Source organism: Prionailurus viverrinus, chromosome A2 (assembly GCF_022837055.1).
Source record: "Prionailurus viverrinus isolate Anna chromosome A2, UM_Priviv_1.0, whole genome shotgun sequence".
In the NCBI taxonomy this organism is placed as follows: domain Eukaryota; kingdom Metazoa; phylum Chordata; class Mammalia; order Carnivora; family Felidae; genus Prionailurus; species Prionailurus viverrinus.
Window position 1 is genome coordinate 91,073,959 of NC_062562.1, and position 26,828 is coordinate 91,100,786.

The window sequence follows — 26,828 nt, forward strand, 5'->3', positions numbered from 1 at the left end:
GGTCTGTGGCGGAGGCGGGGATATAGTGGGGACAGGTTCAGTAAAGTTATCATTATATGTCCAAAGGAGAGGACTTTGAAAGAGAATTGAAGGACGCATGTAACGGGAACTGTCGGGAGAAAAAAAGCTAGGTAATAAACTCCATCTCATAACTCCATAAAAAATTCATCTGGCGCGGGGGGTTTCGGTTCAGCAACGAGTCGGAAATTATCAGATTGCCTCTAGAAGTTCCAACATGTATTACTCTCGATGAGGATTTCTCCCTCTTGGTGGTGTTGACATCTATGGCTGGATAAGCGTTTGTCGGGTGGGTGTGTTCTGAGCATGGGAGGCGGGTTTGCAGTACCCGAGGGGAGGCCAGTACCCGCTGCGCACCAGGGGCAGCCCACGCCCTGAGTCATGACAACCAAAAATGGCTCCAGACGTTGCCGCATATTTTCTGGGACCAAAATCACCCTCGCTGGGAATCTCTGGCCTAGACCCATGGTTTTTAACCTCGGTGGCAAAGTGATAGAGTGAACCGTCAAAGTACAAGTGCAAAAGCCTATTTTCTAAGATTGATATTAATGGATCTCTGGTACGGCTCAGACCTTGATGTGGTTTTTAAGTTCTTAAGATGATTCTGTTCAGTCTAATAGGTGTGATCATCAGTTTAGGAAACATTGAGTGTGTACCACATGCCCCGCATTGCCTTAGGGGATGAGGGTACGGCGGTGGCTGAGACACGCTGTCTTTGGCTTAGAGAGGCTTAGGATCTAGTGAAGATATGGGCACACAACGGCTACTTCTCTAATATGTTGGATTCGGTTTCCTTCCAGTTACATGTACAGGACACTGTACATCACATGTCATGACTGTCATCACAGAGGAAGAGCTGGTAGCCTGATGGCAGTGTTCAAGATAGCACCAGACTCCTGCCAGAACGGCTAAAACTCAAAGGCAGTAGCATCAAGGAAGTGAAGCCGATGGCACTCACACACGTAGCAGTTTCACAAAGTCGTGCTTCGATGTACATACGCGCACTTGTACGCACACTTCACTGCCACGTACAGACTCACACGCACGAGCCCTTGTACACAGACCCCTCACTGCCCTACGCATACCAATACATACATGCACTTGTGCACGTTCATCACTGTACACATATACACACATATGTATACTTGTACACATATACTTTACTGTGTGTATGTATACATACCTACATATACTTATATACACACATTTCATGACTGTACATATACATACATATATGCACTGTTGCTTCCCCACATATACATAGAGCTGTGTACATATCCATACATATAAGCCCATGTACACATACTTCATCGCTGTATACATATGCATGTATACTTATACCCATTCATAAACACTTCATTACTATGTACAAATATATATGTATATATATACACACACACACTTCACTACTATGTACATAGACATATATGTACTTGTACACATACACTTCACTGTATACGTGTGCATACGTCTATACACTCGTACCCACACACATCTGTAAGAGAAATGCTGTGTGTATAGAAACAGCCACAGCAGCATGTAGGGAATGCTCTCAGTGTCTTGCCCACACCGCTTAGCACTTGCTGTTCTCATATATGCCGCTGGCTTCTTAGTATAAGCATCTGTGACTCTGCCAGGGAGCCTTCCCAGTCACGGAAGCATGCCCTGCCTATGCAGATGAAAAGTGCCGTGAAGCTACCACCCCAGGAACAGCTGCCAACCGATGACAGACAAGAGCCGTCCCACCCAGCTAGAGAATAAGCTGAGGTCTTACGTCTCTACTCCAGTTCTGTGCTGTTTCCCAAAGGACTCCGGTGTGGATGAGATCCCCTGGCACTCACCGATGCACTCTGTGTTAGATTCTTTCCCTACTCCCCCCTCAAACGCCACATCAACTATTTGAACTCACATCTGCTGGAGGGTCTTGGGGTCTGCTCTGGGACAACCCAGTTAAAGACATAGCATTATTTATATAGGCTAAAGACATAATGAAAAGAAGAGGAAAAAGAAAAAAGAAATGCCCATCAACAGAAGTGTGGCTAAATAAATATAGCACATCCATATAATATTATGCTTTAATAAAAATGAACCAACTGTAGCTTCTTATAGCTACCTGAATGAATCTCGCCAAACTTAATTTTAAGCAAAAAATACTACAAAACAATATCTACTTTATGATTGCATTAGCATGACCTTTAACAACAGGCAAAACTAATTCCTTGTTCTAAAAGGTATGATGGTGGTTACCTTTGGGAAGAACGAATAGCAATGAGGGGACCGGGAATGTTCTATTTCTTAACAGCCACAGTATTACATGTATATCTTCACGTTGTGATGATTCAGTTATTTTTGCACTTCTTCTATACAGAGAGTTCAATTAAAAGTTCTAGAAAAATCTAGGGGTGCCTGGGTGGCTCAGTCGGTTAAGCGTCCACCTCTTCATCTCAGCTCAGAACTTGATCCCAGGATGTTGAATTCAAGCCCGACATTGGGCTCCGCATTAGACATGAAGCCTACTTTAAAAAAGAAAACTTTTTTTTTTAGAAAATCTAAATGTTCATCTTAGGGTCTGTGAGAAAAGCAATAAATCATGTAACAGGGAGGGTTGGAGTGGGGGAAAGGAGGGTAGAAAACGACAATAGCACTAGCTCACGTTAGAGAAATCACTAATGAAGGTTGGGGGCCACCATGAGACTTCGGGCTAAAATCAACAAAACAAGCAGAGGCTGCCCTGAGCCCGATCTCTGAATTGGGAGGAAAGGGACTAGAATCGCACTAATTTTCACTCACTGTGCCTCCCCCCGAACTCCCCACCCCATTCCTCATTCGTACTCTGAGAATAGCTTGATCCTGGCTGAGCTGTCTTAAGTGCTGAAAACGTCAGCAATAACATGTTGAATAGAGACAGGGAAACCAGCATAATGTGTAATGAAGCATTAGAAGCATAAGCCATGCTAACTTTTCAAGAGGACTGAAGAGAGTCCTTTTCAAAAGTCTTAACAACCTAAAAAAACAAACAAAAAAACCACAAAACAAACAGAAACATGTTCTTTCAGTGGCTTTTCTTGAACACTCACTTTCACTGTATGCCATAGGTACTTACTGAGCATTTTTCATCTGAGACTGAGCACCTTAGACTGGTGCTTTGCCCCAGCAGCTAGGTTCTGCTGATAAATATCCATGAGAAATGCATCACCAATTTTATTCCCAGTCAGTAGGTAAATTAATTACTGATAGCCAAGGATTCATTCGTATTCTTTCCTATCTTCCCGGTGTGTGTTTGTAAATGATTGCTTGCTCTAGGCAAAGGATTTTGATTTCTTTACCTCTCGACCTCCAAAAAGGTCTTTCAAGGGCGATGCCATTTTCTGTTTTCTCATCTATGTCTTTATTACAATTCATCAAATTAGCTCACCGAAACCTCAGTGATTTCTTGGCTGTAAAATGTTGTAAAATTGGAGCCATGTTGCTCTTAGTAGCTTTTGCAATCTTCATTAGTATTTATGAATGTGAACCCAGGCCGTGGCAGTAATATTCCCATTACTGAAAGCCTGTTAAGAACCACATTATTGTCTTACCTTAATTGGACTTCTGTCTGAGAGGAAAAAATAAAGAACTGATTTAATTGTCTCCTGCCATTGACCTATGATATTTTTAAGGCATGGGCTTGCCTTATCTCTACCAAATGGGCCCTAGGAGGGCTGGTCACCTTGGTACTAAACTTCTCAAAAAAAAAAAAAATCCATTAAAAACTGGGGTCAAAACCAATTGGATAATGAGCCGAAAGGAGAAGTCATTCTCCCAACTTGAGGTCACATTAGGCTCCTTCTGAAAAGTCAGGACCTGGATTTAAGCATCTAGATAGTGAGGGACTTGAAATTAGATTTTAGAGGTTATAAATCTTTCTGAAAAAGAATTCTGCCATCTTTCCAGTTCTTTTTCCCTCCTTTAGTTTGGGTTCTTTCGTGCTTCGGCAACAACAAATGGATTGACTTTTCCAGTTCTAACAACGTCTGTTCCCTGGGTGGGATTCTACTTTAGAAACAGAAAACTCTGGGGAGTTTCCTCACGCCAAAGAACTATACGGCTGATCTCCACAATTCTGATTCACTGGCTTTATTTCCCAGATGAGCCATTGGACTGAGATGCAACTTTAAATGCATCGAGAAGGCAATGAGATCAGTACCCTAGAGCTACCAGCTGCTCTGTCATTGAAGTCGCTCCAGCGACATCTGAGAAAGAGCCCAGTTTACCTACCTGCCCACTCACTACCCAGGCCAGTCATGTTTGGAAAAACCTCAGAAAGAGGACTATTCTCCCTTGTGGAATATTTGACAGACGTGGGTCACCTTTTTCTTCTAGATTCTCCTTTTAGTCTTTGAACTGGAATACAGACACAGCAACCCTATATTCCAAAGTAACAGGCCACTTCTGCTGGCAGTGGATCTTTGTTTAGAATTTATGATGTATTTATTTGAAATACATTCACATATTGTATGTATTCAAATGATTTAGACCCTAGACCGTACTTTGCTACATACTTAACAAATTTAGTGAAAGGTAAACTGGTATTAAAAAACAAAATTTCACCCAAAGTACTCGTTGTTCACCACCCTCTTATCAAGCACTTGTTATAATACGGACAGAATATCATTTCCATAATTTCCTTTGCAAGCTATTGTACCTGACCTTGCTCAGTTATTCTTTATACTTTTTTTAACTTTATAGTTTGTTTTTATCAAAATAATACACGTACATAATTTTTACACAAATTCAATAGGCTTATAAGAAAGAACAACTGTCTCTTGCTTTTCCAGCCACATGCATTCTCCACAATCACTCTGACTCTTTTGATAATGTCCTCCCTCTGTCTTTTTGGAACTCCTGTTGATTAAATGTTGAAATTCCACAGAGTATTCTCTAGCTTTCCTGTTATAGTCTCTACTCTCATTCTCAGTATTTTTATCAAACTTGGAGAGTTTTCTCAAATATACCTTTCAATTTTTATGAATTTCCACTTCTGCTATTTCACTCCAAAAGCTCATTCTTATTCTCTGAATTTTCCTTTTTAAGACCATGCTGTGCCTAACTGATAGATGCAGCATCTTTTCTTGTCTCTCTCAGCACGTTATTGCTTTAAAGCATTTGCCTCTTGCTCCTTGTGCTGCCTTTATATACTCCCAAGTTTCTTTTTCTGGTTGTTTTAGTCTCTCAGGTTAGAAGTTTACTCAAATGTCAATTTATACTTTCCTTTTCATATTATATTTTTAATAGGTAACACATTCCCATGCCTGAAAATGCAAAAAGTACATCAAATAATTCAGTAACATTTTCTCTCCCATCTTTGTCAAACATCTGCTTTTTTCTGATTTCTTGTCCATTGATAACCATGTCCTCGCTTATCTCTCCAGAGTTCCTTTATGTACATAAAAGAAAATGAAGAGTCTTCTATTTTTCCATCTACATAAAAGATAGCATATTAAGGGGCACTTGGATGGCTCAGTCGGTTAAGCATCTGACTTCAGCTCGGGTCATGATCTCACGGTTCGTGGGTTCGAGCCCCGCCTCAGGCTCTGTGCCGACAGCTCAGAGCCTGGATCCTGCTTCGGATTTTGGGTCTCCCTCTCTCTCTCTGCCCCTCCCCCATTCACACTTTATCTCTCTCCCAAAAATAAAACAAAATTTTTTTTAAAAGATAGCATATTAAGTATCACAGTATATGTACCACATTATACCTTGTTGGTTTTTTTTTACATCTAATGGTGTGATTTAAAAATTTTTTATATCTCCATACCATGTGGCACATAGAACGATTCCTCATTTCTTTTCATAGCTATATACTGTTCCATTTTTTCATTATTGATCGTTTCCAATGTTTTTCTATTATAAACAATTCTGAAATAACATTGTGAAAACATCATTTGACACATATGCAAATGTATATGTAGGATGCATCCCACAACTTGGAGATGCTGGGTCAAAAGTTGCAAGCATTTGTGATTTCGAAAATCTGTGTCCAGGTGCCCTCTATTGGAGGTACACCCATCTATCTATCCACCAGCAGTGCCATGAGGCTTCTCTGGAGACTCATCAACAGAATACGTAAACAAATGCGAAATAGTTCTAATGTGTGTATTAGTTTTCTACTACCTTTGTAACAAATGATCACAAATTTAGTCATGTAAAGCAACATAAATTTCTGATCTAACAGTTCTTGAGGTTAGATCCAAAATGCATCTAAAGTAAGTTGTGCTTTCACGTGTTTTGTTAAGTTTATCCGTACTTTTTCATTGTGTGGTGTCATTTAAGTGAAGTGGCCTTTTTCTGATTATAATTTGAATATTTAGGTTATTTATATTTTCTAATACATCTTAGCAAATCTCTTAGTAACTCATTACATCAACAGGAGCAATTGATTATAACTACGGTGCCCAGTCCCCAAACGTGATCATCAGGAGAAATAAGCACTTGAGATATTAGTCCGCTAGAATGACAAGATTAATGAATACATTTTACTTGTGTCTGGAATAGCATATTCTCACATTTTAATTTTTTTTTAATTTTTTTCAACGTTTATTTTTTTTGGGGGGGGGGAACAGAGAGAGACAGAGCATGAACGGGGGAGGGGCAGAGAGAGAGGGAGACACAGAATCGGAAATAGGCTCCAGGCTCTGAGCCATCAGCCCAGAGCCTGACGCGGGGCTCGAACTCACGGAGCGCGAGATCGTGACCTGGCTGAAGTCGGACGCTCAACCGACTGCGCCACCCAGGCGCCCCTCACATTTTAATTTTTAAATATTTTCATTATGAAATGCAAACCCACACAAAGAATATGCTGAACCCAATTCAATTTATGAAGCACAACAATAAAATAGTCATTCATGAAAAACACTTCGTCTGAACAAGAAGCAGAAGATAACAAATTGCTAACCACATCACGGCTCTTCCCTGTCCCATCCTTCTACGTATCTCCTCCTCAGCCAATGCGCATTATCCTGATTGTGTCTTTATCATTCATTTGCTTTTTCTTAAGAGTTTATCACTTCTATATGTATCCCCAAATGGCATGTTCAGTTTTGTTCACCTCAGAAGTTCATAAATGTACAATCATATAGTCTTGTCCCACGATATTGTTTCTAAAACACATCCATCTTCTTTCTCAGGGCTGTTGTTACTTTTATGGCACAACAGAATATTGTGAATAATGCACAAAATTTCCTTTTGGTGCTGTTGGAAATTGGAGTTGTTTCTACTTGTGTTTCCCTTGTAAACAGTACCAGTAACATTCATCTGCGTGGTTTTGGATCATATGTGCAAGAATTTCTCTAGGTTACATGTGCAAGAGTGTGATTTCTGGGTAATAGATATGCAAATATTTAACTTTACTACCAAACTTTATGCTCCAAATTTCTGTGTGTGGTTTCCTTTTGCTCTATGTATTTTGATGCCAGTTCTTTAGGGAATGAAAGTTTATGTGGCTTTTACGAAATGCATCATATAGTAAATATTTGGGGGTCATACAATCTCTAGTTCATGTATTCGTCTCTACTGTTGTAGTGGGAAAGCAGCCATAGGTAATATGTTAACAAATGAGCATGGTTGTGTTCTCATAAAACTTCATTTATAAAATAGGTAACAGGCAGAATTTAGCCCATGGGTTATAGCTTGCCAACTCATGCTCTACAAATACTTCAGTATAGATATTTCATTTTTAAATAATTTTAATAGCAAAATATTTTAGCAAAAAAGAAACACAGATAAAACAAATATGACAAAATATTAACAACTAGTTAACTCTCGGTGGCCCCAGTAGTGTGGTTTTTAGTGTATTTTCAACATTTCTGTAGGTTTGAAATCTTTCAGAATAGAAAGGTAGGGAGGAAAGAGCTGCTGAAAGCCTAAATAAATTCTGCCCCTCTGCTTTCAAATAGCCTCGTGATAAATAACAGCAACAGTCCGTAAAAGTAAGAGCTAAAGTACTTATTTATGATCTTTTAAAAATGTATTAATGGTCAACATTTTCAAACAATTAAGAAAAAACATGGGAATGGAAATGTTATTACTCTAGCCTCAGGAGTAGGAAGCACTATCAGAATTCTTACGTTAACATTAAACTCAGTTTGTTTGTTCTATGCTTACAAATCTTCAAAAATTTTAGAGACTCCTTTCATATGTTACCAATAAGTAAAATCTTGAATATTTTAACACGTTTTACATCAAAGGCAAGAACCTCAGATGTGTTATTAATTCTGTTAACCTCAGCTAGGCAACAGTCTGCCCCAATATTCAGTTGATGCTATTGGCTCCTTTCCAGAAAAGATTTGTAAGAGGAATGCTTTACATCTTTGGTTTTTATCCTGTTAGCTCACAGGCCAACAGTCTTATTAATAACCCTTTCCAACTCAGAACACACCAAATCATCAGTTTTATCATCTATCAAATATGTCACTTTTAAGAAATTTAAAAATATTTGTGAAAATAATGAAGAATTTTAAATAAGAATATTAAACATACTCATTTTACAAACTTTTCCAGATTTGCAATCTAACAACTGAACATTGGTGGAGATTGACTGCATAGGCAAAAGTAAAAAAGTTAGTAACACATCTGAGGTTGTTATATTTGATGTAAAATGTGTTAAAATATTCAACATTTTACTTATTTGTAACATGTGAATGGATTCCCTAAAAATTTAGGGAATTTTTATAAGCAGAGACTAAACATGGTTCGTTTTATGTAACATAAGAATTCTAATATTGACTCCTACTCCTAAAAATATAAAAATATAAAAAAATAAGCCTTTCAACTCCTATTTTCACTTGTCCCAACAGATATTAAAGCACAGTCTACAGCTGTATCAATGCGAAAACAGTGTACCATTGTGGAAAGAGATCAAGGAAAAAACAAATAATGGCGTTGATTATCATACAATTTCGTATCTGGCGAGTGCTAAAAATCAGAGGAAAATAATTTATTCTATATTGTATATTACTTTGTTTATAATTTTAATTTACTATTTTCAGATTAAGGAGTGGAGTCAGAAAGGTTAATTTGGCTAAAGACATACAACTATTAAAAGACAGAGATGAGAATCACACATAAACCTTCAAAATCCCAGATGTGCCCTCATCTGTCACATCATTCTGCCTCACTGTAAGCTTGAAGCCGCTCCACGAGAGTACAGACACACACAGCCATGTGTGATGGGTTTGTGGAATGTGGCAGAAAACTAGGGAAAGGTTAGTAAAGTTGGACTGCAGGTGAGAGGACAAAATCATTAAGAGAAAAAAAAATCATAAATGAGGAATACATTTGGCATATTGGACTACGCTCGCTAACAGATTTTATATGTGATCTGGAAAATTACTGGAAACTCCCCAACCCAGGCCCCCAGGGGCCCCTGTGAGCCCTAAGCAGGCGAAGATTTCTTGGTAAATTGTAGCGTTTTCTTTCACCAAGGACCCAAGTGACTCAATGAGGGACTCTTCTTCATCAGACATCTCACCCAGTAAGGGTAAGGTGTTCCCATTGGCTGGAACAACATGAGCCCCACAGAAGGTGGAGTGTAGTTCAGGGAGAAGGCTACAAAGACCGAAGACACCTGCGGAGCAAGACTGCAGTGCCCGCTAAATTCCATTTTCTCCCTCCGCAGCAGGGCTGTAGTGCGCTCATTAGCTAAACTGTATTTCTCGGCTCCTCTTGACACGGTGTGTGGCCCTAGAACTAATTTCTAATGAATGAAGCCTAAATGGAAATTTGCGCCCCTCCCAGGTTTACACCTTTAAGAAGCAAGTAGGGGCGCCTGAGTGACTCAGTCAGGTCAGTGTCAGACTCTTGATTTCGGCTCAGGTCATGATCTCATGGTTGGTGAGTTCAAGCCCCCAGTTGGACTCTGCACTGACTGCAGAGCCTGCTTGGGATTCTCTCTCTCTCCTCCCCTGTCTGCCCCTCCCCTGCTTGTATGCTCCCTCTCTCTCTCCCCGCCCCCTCTCTCAAAGATAAATATTAAAAAGAAAAAGAAGCAGGTATACCTACTTCACATTCTCTCCTTCCACCGGATGGATACTGATGAGGAGGAGACCCAGCAAATTGGCACAGCCTCAAGGTGCAAGTTAACCTGGGTTTCCAACTCACCATGTGGAGGAGAGACACCCACCAACCAACACCTTAGATGATCTCATGAGAGAGAAGTAAACTTCCATTGTGTTTGAGCCATTGAACAATTTTGGGTCTGTTTACCAACACAGACAAGCCCATCCTAACTAGTGGAGTTTTTCCATCAGTGGATATCAGCAATATTCTTCTAATACATCCAATGAAATAAAGGGCGGCAGTGTGAAATAGTAGGCACGCAGGAGACCAAAGCAGGTGGCATAAAAATGGCCGATCAGAGTGGCAGGAGACCTTGGCAAGAGAAACATGATGAACAAGTAGCCAGAAGAGAGGAAACATAGATACTCAGAGATCTGCTGTTCTTGAATTCTCTCAGAAAGCTGTAAGGAAGAGGTTTGAGGGCAGGTCATTTGGCCGAGGGTTACTAACACCGTACAGTTTGGAACAAACTTGAAAGCATTGTCACCTAGCTTCTGGATACTGCTGGTGTCTTTAAGGCATCCAGGCCATATGTTTACATGAATGAAAGCATACTATATATAGCATGAATATGCCTCAAAACATGAAAACATTAGGGTTAAAGGATTATGGGTGGGTTTCCATTTTTTTTTTCCTTCTGAATCATATGAACTTTTTTAAAGCATACCGTACGCAGCCACCATGGAAAACATTATAGAGGTTCCTCAAAAAATTACAACTAGAAACACCATATGATCTAGTAATTCCACTATTTGGTCATTTGCCCAAAGAAAAACAAAAACACTAATTCGAAAAGGTATATGAACCCCTATGTTTACTGCAGCATTATTTAAAGTAGCCAAGATATGGAAGCAACCCAAGTGTCCCTTGATATATGAATGCATAAGGAAGATGTGGCATTTATGTATATTCAATGGAATATTACTCAGCTATTTACAAAATGAGATTTTGCCATTTGTGACAACATGGATGGACCGCGAAGGTATTCTGTGAGGTCAACTAAGTCAGAGAAATACAAATACCATATGATTTCACTTGTATGTGGAATCTTAAAAACAAAACAAACAAAAACCAGACTCTTAAATACAGAGAACCAGTGGTTGCAGAGGGGAGATGTGTGAGGGATGAGGATTAAAGGTACAAAATGGTATTAAGAGGTACAAACTTCCAGTTACAAAGTGAATAATTCATGGAGACACAAGGTAGAGCATAGGGAATAGAGTCAATAATATTGTAATAACATTGTATGATGACAGCTGGTGACTACACTTCTAGTAGTGAGCGCTAAGTAATGTACAGGTTGTCGAATCGTTATATTGTTCACCTGAAACTAATATAACATTGCATGTCAATTACACTTCAGTTTACAAAAGCGGTTTAAAAAAGAAGCAAACCACACACTTCTGGTGAAAAACTTTACCTTCCTTTTGGAGAAAAATTCTTCCTATTAATTTTATATTTTCATGAAAACATTTCATATTTTGGGGTCTATACACCATCAATAAGCAATAAGGATGAGACACAAAGCTTTGCCCAATTCCTAGTGTGAACTCTTTGAAGAAATGAATATTTACACAGCACAGACAATATGACTACATGTTTGCCAGCTCCCGTTACATAATAAGCTCCTTTGAAAGCAGGCTCTGTATTACGCTCATGATTAATCCTTGGCACTTGGCACACAGGAGGATGCAGAAATGTTCAGTGGGTGAATTTATGAATGCATGAGTACTCTAGTAGCTTATAATGTGTAAATTCAATGGTAGTAAGTTATTTCAGCCTCGGAATCCCTATTCCCTGTTATTTCAGTTTTGCTAAGTGTGTAACAGGAAGTAATTGATCACACCTGAGATGCCTCAACGGTGTTCTTTTTTTTCTTTCACTTTATATGTCACAGCTCCATTCAACCCAAATAAAGGTGCCGATAGCATTGTCAAGTTTGACACTTTCGGAGATGGAATGGGACGATACAACGTGTTCAATTTCCAGTACGTGGGTGGCAAGTATTCCTACTTGAAGGTTGGTCACTGGGCAGAAACCTTATCACTAGATGTTGACTCTATCCACTGGTCCCGGAACTCGGTCCCCACTTCCCAGTGCAGTGACCCCTGTGCCCCCAATGAAATGAAGAACATGCAACCAGGGGATGTCTGCTGCTGGATCTGTATCCCCTGTGAGCCCTACGAATACCTGGCTGACGAGTTTACCTGTATGGATTGCGGCCTCGGGCAGTGGCCCACTGCAGACCTGTCTGCCTGCTTTAATCTCCCCGAGGACTACATCAGGTGGGAAGATGCCTGGGCCATTGGTCCAGTGACCATCGCCTGCCTGGGCTTTATGTGTACATGCATAGTTGTGACTGTTTTCATCAAGCACAACAACACACCCTTGGTCAAAGCATCAGGCCGGGAGCTCTGCTACATCTTGTTGTTTGGGGTTGGTCTGTCCTATTGCATGACATTCTTCTTCATTGCCAAGCCATCACCAGTCATCTGTGCTTTGCGTCGACTAGGGCTGGGGACCTCCTTTGCTGTCTGTTATTCAGCCCTGCTGACCAAGACAAACTGCATCGCCCGCATCTTTGATGGGGTAAAGAATGGAGCTCAGAGGCCAAAATTCATCAGCCCGAGTTCTCAGGTTTTCATCTGCCTGGGTCTGATACTGGTGCAAATTGTGGTGGTGTCTGTGTGGCTGATCCTGGAAGCTCCGGGCACCAGGCGCTACACCCTTCCAGAGAAGCGGGAGACAGTCATCTTAAAATGCAATGTCAGAGATTCCAGCATGTTGATCTCACTCACCTACGATGTGGTCCTGGTGATCTTATGCACTGTGTATGCCTTCAAAACTCGGAAGTGCCCAGAAAATTTCAACGAAGCCAAGTTCATTGGTTTTACCATGTATACCACGTGCATCATCTGGCTTGCCTTCCTCCCTATATTTTATGTGACATCAAGTGATTACAGAGTAAGTCTTTGAATGGTTTCTTCTTTTCATTGTTCCTTTATCCTGCCAATATTTTGTTATGTAGGATTTAAAATAGACTTATTTCATCTCAGTAATTAGGTAGGTAATTGTAAACGCCATGATAAACCACCATATTCTATATGGAAACTCATTCAATTTGTTTTAAAAGCATTTAATTAGTGAGTACTATGTGCAAAGCATTGTACTAGGCACAGAAAGGAAGATAAATGTAAATAATGTGGTCATTCAAGCAATTTATAATCTAATAGGAGGAAGATGCAACACACACACACACACACACCTCTAAAACTTTTAAGTTTAGAAAGTGATTCACAAGAGGGCAAGAATTAAACCACTAAGAACCTAGTGAGAATAATTCAAATAAGACACAAGAGAACCTGGCTACCACAGATTAATCTGTAAATTAAAATAGACTTGCAACATTAAGCCATTATCAGATCTAAACACTTTCACTCAAGCTTCAAATAAGCATCATTATGTCTCTAAAACAGATTAAAATGTAACGTAAATTTGTTATACATGTTCTACAACTTTAGTTCTTGTACATATGAGATTATATATATATATATATATATATATATATATATATATAAAATCCTTGAACTAGTTAAAAATATTACTGCATATATCCAAGTAACCTAATTAAGTCAGTGTTCATAAAGTCTTTAGCAATGCATAGTTCAAATTTTTGGGCATCAATATAATTACCATCTCTTCTGAAAGACAGAGTTCATCATTCTACCATAATTTCTCAAATTATTTTTTTTTTAAGTTTTTTTTTTTTCTCAACGTTTATTTATTTTGGGGACAGAGAGAGACAGAGCATGAACGGGGGAGGGGCAGAGAGAGAGGGAGACACAGAATCGGAAACAGGCTCCAGGCTCTGAGCCATCAGCCCAGAGCCTGACGCGGGGCTCGAACTCACGGACCGCGAGATCGTGACCTGGCTGAAGTCGGACGCTTAACCGACTGCGCCACCCAGGCGCCCCGATTTCTCAAATTATTGAAACCATCAATCAGTTACTTTTGCATTTATATTTCTGATTTTAGTATCTTCCAAGGAGTATAAGATTTTTTTTTTCACTTGAGGCAATTGGTTTTATTCTCCATATGTCTTAAGTTGACATAGATTGAAGTTTTCCAGGGGCATTTCCTTGTTACACCATAATTTCACAAAGTGCTTCTGTAGACTGTAACAATCCCCAAATCTTCTATTTATCAGCAATTCCTATATTACCAAAATTCTTGAACACTGCAGCTCAAAAAGAAGACACAGCTATTTAAAATGTGGCATCAAGAGACTAGCAAAGCTTAACATAGCTCATCTTTTAAATGATTTACAACGATGTGACTGAAACCATGGACTAAACTAAAGGAAGAACAAGAAAAATAAAGAACTTAAATTCAATGTTGGTGTAATGGTCAGGCATTCTAAGCCTACCTATAAAATTTTTTGAAAATGTGTCAGTAGAGAAATTATCAGAACTGAACAGCAAAATCAAGGGTCATATTATATGAGCCATAGGGGAATGTGAACCGTTAGTGAGGGGATTAAAATGGATAACTATAGTTAATGTATTTTAATGCTGCCACTTCTATCTTTTGTCTTTATGTGCATATCCACTTCTATAGATCTGTACGGATTTTTTTAAGTTCTTAGGAAGCATCCTCAGCAGACATGGTTTAGGGTACTGGGACTGTGAACCAGTTACAATATTATTTTACCCTGGGTATACGATCTGAACCCATTCATTCTCAAAAAAGCTAATAATAAAACAGAACAGAAAATACTACAGAGAATAAACAAATAGCATTATAAAAGTTTAATTTTATTGAATGAGTTAGCATTTATTTCTAAAAGACAGAAAAGAAATGACTTCTTTCCTTAACATGATAGCAGTATATAGGAGATCAATTGACTAAGTGAAATTAACTGAAGATACCATAAGCTTCACCACATGGCATGAGGCAAATGGGGCAGAGGTTGTGGAGTGTTTTTTCAGGTCCATGCTAATTAAGGCATCCAAACTTGAGGCTTCACATACCCCTTACAAATAACACCAAGGCAAAATTTACAAAAGAAATGAAAAGGTAGAATGGAGCCTCCAACCCATTGGTTTTCAAATTTGACTGTGCATTGAATCAACTGGGTAGCTTTGAAAAAAACATATTGATACATGGAGCACAGCCACAAGGATTCTGATTTAATTGGCCTGGGCCGTGGCCTGGACATCTGGATATATCAAAGTCCCCCAAGTGACTAATTTGCAGCCAAGACTGAAAACGACTGATTAAATCAATCATATGCTCTTAGTGTCTCACAGATGTCTTTAGTGTGGCCTTCACTGTTTTTGAAATTTTTTGAAATATTTGTCAAAATTAGAAAATTGAGGAATTTTACAGAAATATCCAGATTCTTGGTTTCTCTTAACAAAGTAAAACACGCGGACCCAAATTCCCGCATGCAACATTGAGCCGGACCTTAGTGTTTATGCCTCTAGACAGAGCACACAGCTACCAATCCCTGAATGCTTCCACTTGGCTCCCTTCACTTGTGCATATGCATGACCCTGTAAGCATATGAATTTGAGACTGTTGTTTTAGGAATTCCAAAAGACTGAGGTGTAAAATTTCCCACAGGGAAACCAGGTGGTTCAGATAGAATGAGCAGCATTAGAGAAGTACCCATCCATTTACAGGCAGCTAGTAGGAATTTGGCCACCAAACAGTCAACAAGGTTTATGACTCAGTACTTTGCCACCTCTTGTGAATTATAAATAAATAAAGCACTTTTCTAGTCTTCAAAAAGCTTATATCCCAGATGGGAAAAAAAAATCAACAAGCATGAAAGAATTCAAAATCAATACAGAATAGTTTATAATTAAATTGGTGGTACAAGCTCTTAAATGCCTATAGGTTTGAAAGAAGAGTTGGATCAGTAAGAATGGTCTTTCCAAGAATTTCAAGAGGTGTGATTTCACACTGTACCTTGGTGGGAAACTGCAGTTACAGTGGTGAGAGAATATAGGGCATGTGGGGAATATTCTTGAGGCAGGACAGGAAATGAACCAAGCAGAAAAAGGTAATATTGGTTTTACTCAAGTAGAAAATGGGTTTGGGGGAGGGGTCTAGAGAGAAACTAATGGCAATTGGCCATGTGGTCAACTTTTAACAGGCAGAGGAATTCATTTAAGTAATGAATTTAAATAATGCATTTAAATAATGAATAAGGGCTTTGAGGAATTGATATTTTTACATTTTTACTTTCTTTTGGTTGGTTGTTTGCTCAGGCAAAAAGTGACATGATGAAACATAAGAGGGAAAAAAAGGAACTAATGTTTATTGATCAACTCTGAAACTTACTCTAGATGTTTTGCATACGTGAGTTCACTTATCCTCATTAGCACCCTGAAAGGCAAATGTTATTATCCATTGGAAGGATGAGTAAACGAACTTGGAGGATAATTGACTTCCCAGGTGACACAGTTAAGAAACAGTAGGACAAGTTCTTCAGATGCAAATCAATGCCTTTCATATTACACTACAGACTTCTCTGTTTTTAATATGGAGGATGGGTTTGAAAGAGTGGAGCATAGAACAAGCAAAACTAATTGAAGCTATTACAAGCATCCAAGACCTAGCAGGCAAGAACTTGGGTAAGAATCCAAAAATTCAAAGGATCTTTGATAAATTTCCAGGCCATCTCTTTCTGTATCACAAGATAGTATAAGACTCAAACATTAAGCCATCAGGGGGCCAATCTTAGCTTACATGGTATAAATAAAGATTAGGTCATGTTTGGATATAAAGTTATCCATAAAGGAATTAATAGTAATTCCTGAATGTTTTGTTCATTTATGTCTTCCAAAAATATTTGAGCACTTATTATGGACCTTGGAGATACATCTGTCAACACAGACACATCTCTCTCTTTTATAACTTACGGTCTAGTGCAAGTGAGGGAAGGATACAGATGGAGAGTAAATAATGAACGGATGAAAATACAGGGTAACTCATGCTGTGGTTTAAGTGCTGTGATGGGAGGACAAGGGGGTGATGCCAATGCAGTGCTTCTCGAACTTTAGTGTGAATACATCTCATCTGGGCACCTTGCTAAGATAAAAGATTCTGACCCAGTAAGAAAAGAGGGGGCCCAAGATTCTGGGTTTCTGGCAAGCTCCCAGGTAGTAGAGATGTTGCTAAGCAAAGGACAGTACTCTGAATACCAAGAAAATGGATTTTAAGGGGCGTGGTGCAGAGGAAGCACTTTACCCACTGTAGGCAGAGACTTTGGAGGTCACTCTAGAATTCTGACAAGGTTTTAACACTTACAAAGAAATTCTGATTTACCCATGTTGACTCTTTTGAAGATTAAAAAAATATCAAATCTCAAATTCTTTCAAAACTGTCTGCCACTCCTGCTGGTGTCTATTTCATAATACTCCACTAAAGGATGGGAAGGAGCTAGCCATGGGGATTTTACGTGCTAGTCAAAAAAACAGCAAGTATGAACACACCTAGGCCAAAAAAAACAAAGTCTCAGAAAAGAAAGGTATATACAGCTATAGTTTAATGAGTAGATGGAAGAGAGATTTTATATGCAAGGTGGGCAGGGAAGCTAGATCATGTAGGACTTTATAGGCCATAGCAAACTTTTAGATTTCAGTCTATGTGGAAAAAGAAGCCATTGAAATATTTTAAGCGGAGGAATTTAATGGTCTCCTATTTTATGATCTCACATTGTAGTGGGGAAAATTAAGCTGCTGAAGACACTGACTTAAAGACAAAGGCAGAAGAGGGGAGGCCAGTTAGGTGGCTGTCATAGATGTTCCAGGAAGGTGGTAGAATATTAGCAATGGAGATGGAAACTTCGAGAACTGTCAAAGGTTTTTACCCATCTTGCCATCTAACAAGTTAAACTGCCACGTGTTCAGGGATGCTGGCAGACGACCCAAGACTCCTGATTCGGATACAAAGGACTTTAGTAGAGCCATCACTGTAGCCAGAGTGTCAGCATTTATGTAGGTGCCCGAAGGCCCAGTTTTCACTAGACAATGCAAAGTGGGCTAGCTGACCCGTGCATAAGCAGTCTTTGGATCAGTATTTGCCTTAAGACTGAATATGTCATGGTACAGCACTGTTAGCAATCCTATCCCTATTTAAAATGTTGACAGTGTGTTCATCATAGGTTTTCAGCATTCATTTTTATTTTCAAAACATAATGCAATAAAATATGATTTGCCGTAATCACTGAGTTTTTGATGCTCCCTTAAAATTGCATCTCAAGAAGTGCCTTCCTTGCCTCATCATAGTCCAAGTCCTGCCGTCCCCCTAGCAGGTCTGGATAGGATGGTGAGATGGTTGTCTATAACCAACAGAGCATAAAAAGTTGAGTTTTTTCCTCTCTCAAGTTTCCCTGCATGCTGGGTCTGGTGTCTGTGTGACTTCAGCCACCCTTGGGGATGGGGAGATTTTGGTCCTATCATAAGTACTGTTCTCTTTAAAGGAGCTAAAATCAGGGTTGGAGAATAAGGGAGGAATCAGCAGGGAGGAAGAGAGTAAGTCCATGCTAGTAAGTAAGGCACATTTGCTTTTAGCTTTAAGTATGCAAGCAGCTACTTTCAGCTCAATCTAACAAAGGTCCAATGTTTCTGAGCCCCCAAACCCTAAAGTGGATGGCAAGATCAGCATTACCGTTTCAACTTCAGGGACCCCTTGACTGGAAGCCAGAGCCAGATAGCTTTCTGCCTGAGGCACGTGGTTTGTGCAGTGTAGCTAACTCAGCCTTGATACACACAGCAGTGACTGGTTTTTAAAGGAGTCCATCTTAATCCACAGCATTTGCTCTCTTGTGATGATAACATCTGTTAGAGTCTTGCCTGGTTTTCACGTAATGGCTAGGGGAGTTTTCCCATGCTATAGCCAATTGCAAGAACTTATCTAGATTTCTTTGTGTCAGTTTCTCATTCTTTAGTACAGCCCCTTTGTCAGCATTTTACACCCAATCCAAGTCAATGAGAGTCCAAATACTACCCAGTGCCTCATCTATGGTTTTCCAGAGCATTTTTCTGTCTCAGGGAAATCCTGCAGAGAGAACCAAAGCTCCTTTTTTGCCACCAGCTTGTGCTGAAAAAAAAAAAAAAAAACAAAAACAAAAACTGAGGGAACTCTGTCCTCTTGGAATGGATCTAAGTCTCTCATGAGAGACTACAGCAAGGGATGAGCCCTGAGAGGGCCCCACTGTGCCGTTATTCTGTGGCAAGCATTTATGCACCCTGCCCCCTCATCTCCTGGGAGAATCAGCCACAGTGCAGGTGACTCACCTGATGTCTGCCTTCTCTGAAGGTCCCTCCTTTTGTGTTCAATATGCGTGCGTGTCTCTGCAACTTTTATGTGAAAACGAGTTGAAGTTTCTGTCCACCCAGGACTTGAACCAGATTAGACAGGAAATCCACCCCACTCCCTAGAGGAGTTAGCAACAACTATGGCACTGGTCCAGCAGCTCTATCTGAACCTACTTCCAGTTACTCAGCCTCTAACCCCCACCCCAAATCCCCATCGTTCATTACCGGGGAATAAGGTAGAGCACTGTTTATTGCCCGGTTGGCCATAGAATTTGGTCAGCATGCTTTCTACTGATTCCCATGGACTTCTCTCACATTTTGTTATTCAGCCCACAAAGCCCTCACACTTCCTCTGTGAGAAAACCATTGCGATCCTGTTGTCAAAACTATCGAAGATTGTAGCATCTCAGATTTGACTCTACTTATAAAGTAACATATTAGCTTGCCAGAGTTTTATTGATGTTGATCAAAAAACTTTATGACTCAAAGCAGTAGTGGTAGCCAGAGAGGGTCAGCATTGGCTCTGGTTCCCTGAACTCCACTTCTCATGGGCTAGGCAAAGTGGCCCGTGTCACCACAGCACGGTCAGTGGCAGCGTTACGGGGGAGGCAATGTGAGGTTACGGAACCTGAACCTTTTGTAACGGATGATATTCTGGCTCTTTGCTCCAAAAGTAGGCACTATCTCCATCTTCTAAGTCTCTTTGCCATACAAAGAAGGTCCAGAACCTCTTTACCGTGGAAAGAAAGTCCAGAACAGAGGCAGTCAGTGCCTGTTCTTGAAAGACATGCTAGAAGAGACCATAGAAAATTATATTCCAAAAGAACGAACAGAAGTTGCTATTGGACTGGATGTGTGGGTGTCAGAGAAAAGGCAAAAATCAAGGATGAGTCCCTTTTTTGTGGCTTGCACAGCTGGGTGGGATTTTATGTCACGTACTCAAGTACCTGGGGGAGGGCATCAAGTTTTACATATTAATCCCGATATGCCTATGACATATCCAGTACAGTATGCCAAGACAGCAGTTGAATATATGTGTGGAAGCCCATAAGATAGGCTGGAACTAGTAATAAATACTTGAGCAACATCAACATAGGTGGTACTTAAGCCATGGAACCCAATGAGATGAAGTGAAGAGAAACCAAACTGAGGTCTGAGACACTCCAGCACTTAAAATTCAGGTAGAAGCAAAAAAGCCAACAGCAAAAACAAAACTAAGACAAGGAACTTTCAGTGAGGGAAGGATGTCAGGAAGCTAAAACGAAGGAAGCATGTCCAATGTTGCTGGAAGTTTGAGGAAGCTGAAAGCAGAGCAGCATGGACTAATAGGGTACAAAAAGGCAGAACAAAGAATTATAGGTAAATACAGACTTTTAGTACTGTGACTTCTTACATTTTTTTAATGTTTATTTATTTTTGAGAGAGAGAGGAAATGAGCAGGGGAGGGGCAGAGAGAGAGGGAGACAGAGAATCTGAAGCAGGCTCCAGGCTCTGAGCTGTCAGTCAGCACAGAACCTGATGGCAGGGCTCGAACTCACAAACCGTGAGATCATAACCTGAGTCGAAGTTGGATGCTTAACCGACTGAGCCACCCAGGCGCCCCATCAGTAAGTAGTATGACTTCTTAAAGGAACTGAACAATTGAATTTATGAGGCCAGTACTTCGGCTTTATAAAAATCTAAAAGGTTTCCAATCAAAACAAATATATTAAATAATATGCTACATAAACTATGACCAAAATGCATCTTTAGTTCTGGCAACCATTGCCCCTTTAGTAATTAGTGAGAGTAATAATCGCCCACCCCTGCATGGAAATCCCAGTGAACACATTCACATACTGAGCGTTCATCATATGAAGCTCCGTTCTGGTGCTGGGGAAAGAGCAATGAATGAAAATGCTCATGAGTTTGGTTGGCCCATGAATGTGTGTGCTCTTAGGTAACACATGGTCCTACGATCGTCTTCAACAGAAAGTAGTCTCTATTAGGAAATCAAAATGCCTAGTCCTGTATAATTATCAAAACCATACCTTGACTTAACATTACATCTCATGTTCTTCCGAAGTCTGGCCTGCCTGGGGCAGAGAGCCTGCAGTGCTTGGCTTTTCCATTCTTCTTATTTACACTCCCCGTCTCACCACTGGCCCTGGTCAGAGAGTAATAAGGAAGAAGCAGGACAGTTCTTACGTAAATGGATAGTTGTATGATCTCTGCAGTGTTTGTTAAAGACACATCCTTGGGATACCTGGAAGATGATTAAAGCGTGTTTTCATGCAATGTTCAGAAATATCTGGCTGGTTTTTTTCTCCTGCAGGTTCTTGAGTGAGTTGGCTGGCAAGTCCTATTCTGACCTGTCCCTTGTGGCCCCGTGCTCAGTCCCAGGGCACCCAACTACACCCGGCCACCAGCCTCTTTCTAGGAAGGACTCAAGCCGCTCCAAAGGAGCACAAGACTACCCATGATGGTCTTTATAGTGTGGGACATCCAGTCCATGCACGGCACTCACACATCCTTTGCTTTGATAAATTCTTACAGTAAAGGGCTGTCTCAATACGGTAGCAAGTGTCTGTGCTCTGCCATGAAAGTAATTAACCTTTTCTCACCTCCTAGACTTCCAGGACAGGAATCAGGCTTCAAGCCAGGGCATCTTCCTCCTGCAGAAAAGCCTCAAACATTCTGTGAATAGCCACATTGAAGCACTCCTCTCCAGGTCTTGAGTGAGGAGAAAAGCACAACCTTCCTTCAGGGAGGAAAGGTCTAGAACTCACAGCACAGCCTTTTTTCAAGATATCCTCCTCATAAAAGCCTCTCCTCCCCCTTGTAACGGCTTAAAGTGTGTGAGAAGCTTCAGCGTTATAGAATATTATTAGAAAAGGTTTCCTTGAAAGATGGTACATTTGAACTTGTCCTCCCCTCACTCCAGTATCTGGCACCTCTCATGTTGGCTCCCCAGCCAAAAGTGAAGATGGAAGAGGATAGTTCTAAAGGAAGAGTTCAGTTCTGATAGTACACATCAATACAAAAAAAAATTATGCCAGAAATTGGACCTGCTATAAATAACACAGTGATGGTTTATCAAGGCTTTTACATTGCAAAATTAGTGAGTGGACTCTTTTCTGAGAAGCTGGCAAAAGGGAAAGGAGCCTGCAGTGTGGGGTCAAGTGGAGGGCACTGGAGCAGTTAAAAGGGACAGGAGCTTTAAAATAGGGTAGATTGTCCTTTTGGCATACAAAGTAAACTCAGAATCTGAAGAATAATGCTACAGGGGTAACCTGAATTGTGTCTAGTCAAACCAGAACGCAGCCTTCTAGAGTTATGTGGCTTCTCCAGTTAATTGTTCAGTCTTGCGCTTTCTCTGATTAGAGAAGGTCAAACACTTGAGGGCATGAGAGATTATGCTATCTGGTAATAACATTGCCTGGAGCAAAAGGACAAAGAAATCTAAAATTACCCTAGGATTTACCATAGCTACTCTGAATGAGACTGATAGAAGAAATAATTAATTTCCATTTTTTAGTACTGAAAGCAATAAAATATGTAGAAGCTAATTTAGGATTTTCTAGAAAATCTGTGGGAGCTGAAGTTAGGACAGATGACGAGATCAGCGGAGATGAAGAGGGAAAGCAAAAGAATGAAAACAAGGCACGATAAAACCTAGTTCTGAGGGGTACTTTCACGGGAGACAAAGAGGAAGCAGGTGCAAGTTCTCTGCCAAGAACAGACGTACGGAAGCCTAGAGAACAAAATGATTGAACAGTGAGTACCTCGTGTATCAAGATTCCAGAGGGTTGCCAATGAAATAACTTACAGGTAGCTCATAAGACAGTTGACAGTGTCTCACAATTTTGAGTGGGGTAACCAATAGCTGATGGGCAGAATTCCCAGCAAAAAAGAAAAAAAAAATGGGGAAATGTAAATGGCCCCTCAGATTTGTTCATGGTACAGTAAACCTTAAACAAGCTAAGTTGAATGACTGAAACCATCAGCAATCTGGTCACTTCATCAGGGAATGTTGATATTTTACTATTTAAGATTCTGATTTAGGTGGTTCTGCAGAAATGTCTTTATACAAATATAAAGAGGAAAAGAAACAAAACAAGAAAATCCATGTAAAGTCCTGGCAAGCATTCAGGAGCACCTAACACAAATGTGTTTGCTAACAGATCTTAAGCAATGTTTCCATGAACATCTCAAGTTCAAAAGATCTCATTTCATCATCCTATTGGTTTGGTTATACTAACAACAGAACTGTGGATGATTTGGGTTTTTTGGTTTGGTCTTTTCTCAGTGTTCTTTTTAGTAGGTGACATGGTTGCATTTACAGCCAGACATTTAACTAGGCAACCTTTTCTTGTAGGTGCAGACAACAACCATGTGCATCTCTGTTAGCCTGAGTGGCTTCGTGGTCCTGGGCTGTTTGTTTGCACCCAAGGTGCACATCATCCTGTTCCAACCCCAAAAGAATGTGGTCACACACAGACTGCACCTCAACAGGTTCAGTGTCAGCGGAACGGGGACCACATATTCTCAGTGTAAGTATAGAACTTGGCAGTGACCCTTCCATGAATAGCCCTATAGCAGAGAGAAGGCTCAGAGGGGAAGCAATGAACAGGAATAGGCAAGGACAACCCATGTCCATCCCCCATGAACAATCTCAATTCAATTTAATAAGTGCTGGTTCAACCACTGTGTGTCAGGTACCGTATGCTAGGTGCTAGGGATACAGAGGTGAGTGAAAGGCAAGGCTCCTGTTTTGATGGTACATACAGTCTAGCAGGGAACACAGACATTAAATCCATTACTGCACTTGGGATTTTTTTAAATGTTTATTTTTGAGAGAGAGAGAGAGCATGAGCAGGGGAGGGGCAGAGAGAGAGGGAGACACAGAATCCGAGCAGGCTCCAGGCTCTGAGCTGCCAGCACAGAGCCCGACGCGGGGCTCGAACTCACAAACTGTGGGATCATGACCTGAGCCGAAGTCGGATGCTTAACTGACTGAGCCACCCAGGCACCCCGCACTTAGAATTTTTGACTGTGTTGTGGAGTCAGAGCACCTACTTCTTAGTCCTGACTCTGCAATCAATTCAATAGGAAACGCTGAGCACATCACTTTATTATTTGTGGCTTTACTCACTGGCCCAGAGGGTCGGACTAGATTGGTGCTCTGCAAAGTCTGTCCTATGTCACACAGATTATAAAGGTGCTTCATGGAAAATTAAAGGAAGATAACCAAAAAAAGACGGGAAATGGTTCATCCTAAATACCCCCTTAGAAGTTTGAAGCACCACCTTTACCATGAGCATCAAGAATCCCGAGAGTAAGCCAATCTGTTTAACTTGGTTATTTACAGTTCCTTAAAAGTATTCAAGCACAGTTAAACCAGCTAATATTCCATGGAACACACCTTGAAAAACGCCGGAATGTATCTTCCTCGTACTTCGATGACACAGGGCTTTTCAGCTGCAAACCAGCTGAAGGGTAGTGGAGGAAGAGCCCAGGCCACCACTGCATCTCTGACTGGCCTGCGAACATCTGAAACACTATCCTTAGAGAGCCTCTCATTAAATTCTCAGGCACAGTGTACCTAAAGGGGACAACCTTTTAAGCCATTTTCAGCTTATCTGTGGTTTGAAGCAGGAGAAATTCACTGACAGAAGGATGAGGGGGGCGGAGGAAGGAAGCCACAAGAGAGGGAAGGAAGACTGGAGTGACAGAGACAAATGACTGCCTCACCATTTTGCCTCGAGTCGATCAGAAAGGATGCTTCAAAATAGCTCAGCATCACAGAGTGAGCAATCACATTAGTGCCCCAGTTTCGGCAGCAAAGTATAAAATTTAACAGGGCTGCCCTTCCCCCAGCAAACAAAGGAAAGGCTGCCGGCTGATAGCACACGTTCACGGATGCACTGGATATGCCACTCCTTGGTGGAGACAGGGATCTTCTTGTCTTTTCAGCTCAATTTCTAGATGTCACGATGGTTGAGTGCCAGCGCATGGTAAGACTTGTGATCATTTTCCTTGGACCCCAGAGAAACCTGCTTATTTCTTGAGCAGGCACATCTTTTTTCTAGAGCCCAACTGTAGCAGCTAGCTAGACCAGACAAGAAAGAACTGGCAATAGCAAATAAAAACAACAATGATAAGAACAGCCAATGGAACTATCACTGATTCTTTTCTATCTGCTGGGCATCGTGCTAAAAATGTCATACACGTGTGCACATGTGCTGTATCTTATTTAATGCACGCAATTCCCTGACATCAAGAAACCTACCCAGGGTCCCACATATTGAAAATGGCAGAACCAGAATTTAGAGTCGGTTTCTCTGATTTCAAAGGCAGTGCATCCAACAACTGTATCCTGCCACTTCAGTCAGGGTGCAAGCCGGGAAAGTTCCCAGGAAGTTAGGTACGTGGTAGGCTTTACAGGGATAACAATAGGAAAGTTACCCAAGGCTGTACAGCAAGACTGACTTCTGAGCAAAAGTCATCCTGCTCTCAGAGTTCAGATTTCCCAGCTGTTATTCAAACAATTTAACAAAGCCCCTTCCACAGACATTTATACATATAAACCTTAGTAATTTCAAAATGGCAGCATTTTCTAATATACATACTTGGAATTAATAAATTCCTGAAGGAATACCAAGGGCACTTTACCCAACCAAGTCTCTCTTCAGAATTTCAGAAATATCCACTTACACAAAAACAATGTATTTTAAGCTTTCACGCAGAATGCTAATCTGCAAGTGGCCCAATTAGATACTTCGAAGTAAGCATCTACCCAGCCCAACGTTTTAGAACTATTTTGTTACTCAATGAAATTTTAAGTAAAAATTTTTTTCTTTAAAAAGGACCTCATTTTTTTAGTAGTTTTTCTCTAATCCATGTTAATGAAGTGGTATTAAAATGATAAGGTGAAGAAGTAGTCATGTGATAACTCTAGGCATATCAAATTACAGAAGTAACAAGTACATTAATCTGTTATTTGTAATTCTTTATATTTTATTCAAAATAGTTTCATTTGTGGGCTCCTTTTATCCCATGAGTAGTAGATACTACAAGTTCCATTTCACAGGTGAGAAAATATGAAAGGTACTTCTCAAAGATATACGGTGATTCAAAAATTGACTCTGGGTTTCCTGATTCATGATTAATATCCTACCCATTTTCATAAATTGGAACTAGAGTCATGAAATTCATTCATTCATTAAATGCTTAAGTATCTTCTATACAACAGAAATTTCTAAGCACCGAGGTACACAGTGGAGAAAAAGAACCCCTAGTCTCATGAAGCTCGGCATCTAGACCACTGTTGTCCATATTGTAGTGTGTAACCTAGTAATGGGTCCTGAAATTTATGTAGTATGTTTTGCCAGCAGTTTTCGAAGAAAA

General features: G+C 40.4%; 1 protein-coding gene across 2 annotated transcripts in view; it reads left to right on the forward strand.

Moving 5' to 3' along the window:
• Window positions 1-26,828, forward strand: part of GRM3 (glutamate metabotropic receptor 3) — a 98,021-nt gene that overhangs the window by 60,174 nt on the left and 11,019 nt on the right. Inside the window, exons 3-5 of one of the 2 annotated variants that reach the window (XM_047849370.1) lie at window positions 12,008-13,074; window positions 23,797-23,971; window positions 25,395-25,489. In XM_047849370.1, coding sequence (XP_047705326.1) covers window positions 12,008-13,074; window positions 23,797-23,971; window positions 25,395-25,489 — 1,337 coding nt within the window. Of the gene's footprint in view, window positions 1-12,007; window positions 13,075-23,796; window positions 23,972-25,394; window positions 25,490-26,828 lie in introns of those variants that run through there. The other variant, XM_047849372.1, reaches the window with a different exon arrangement.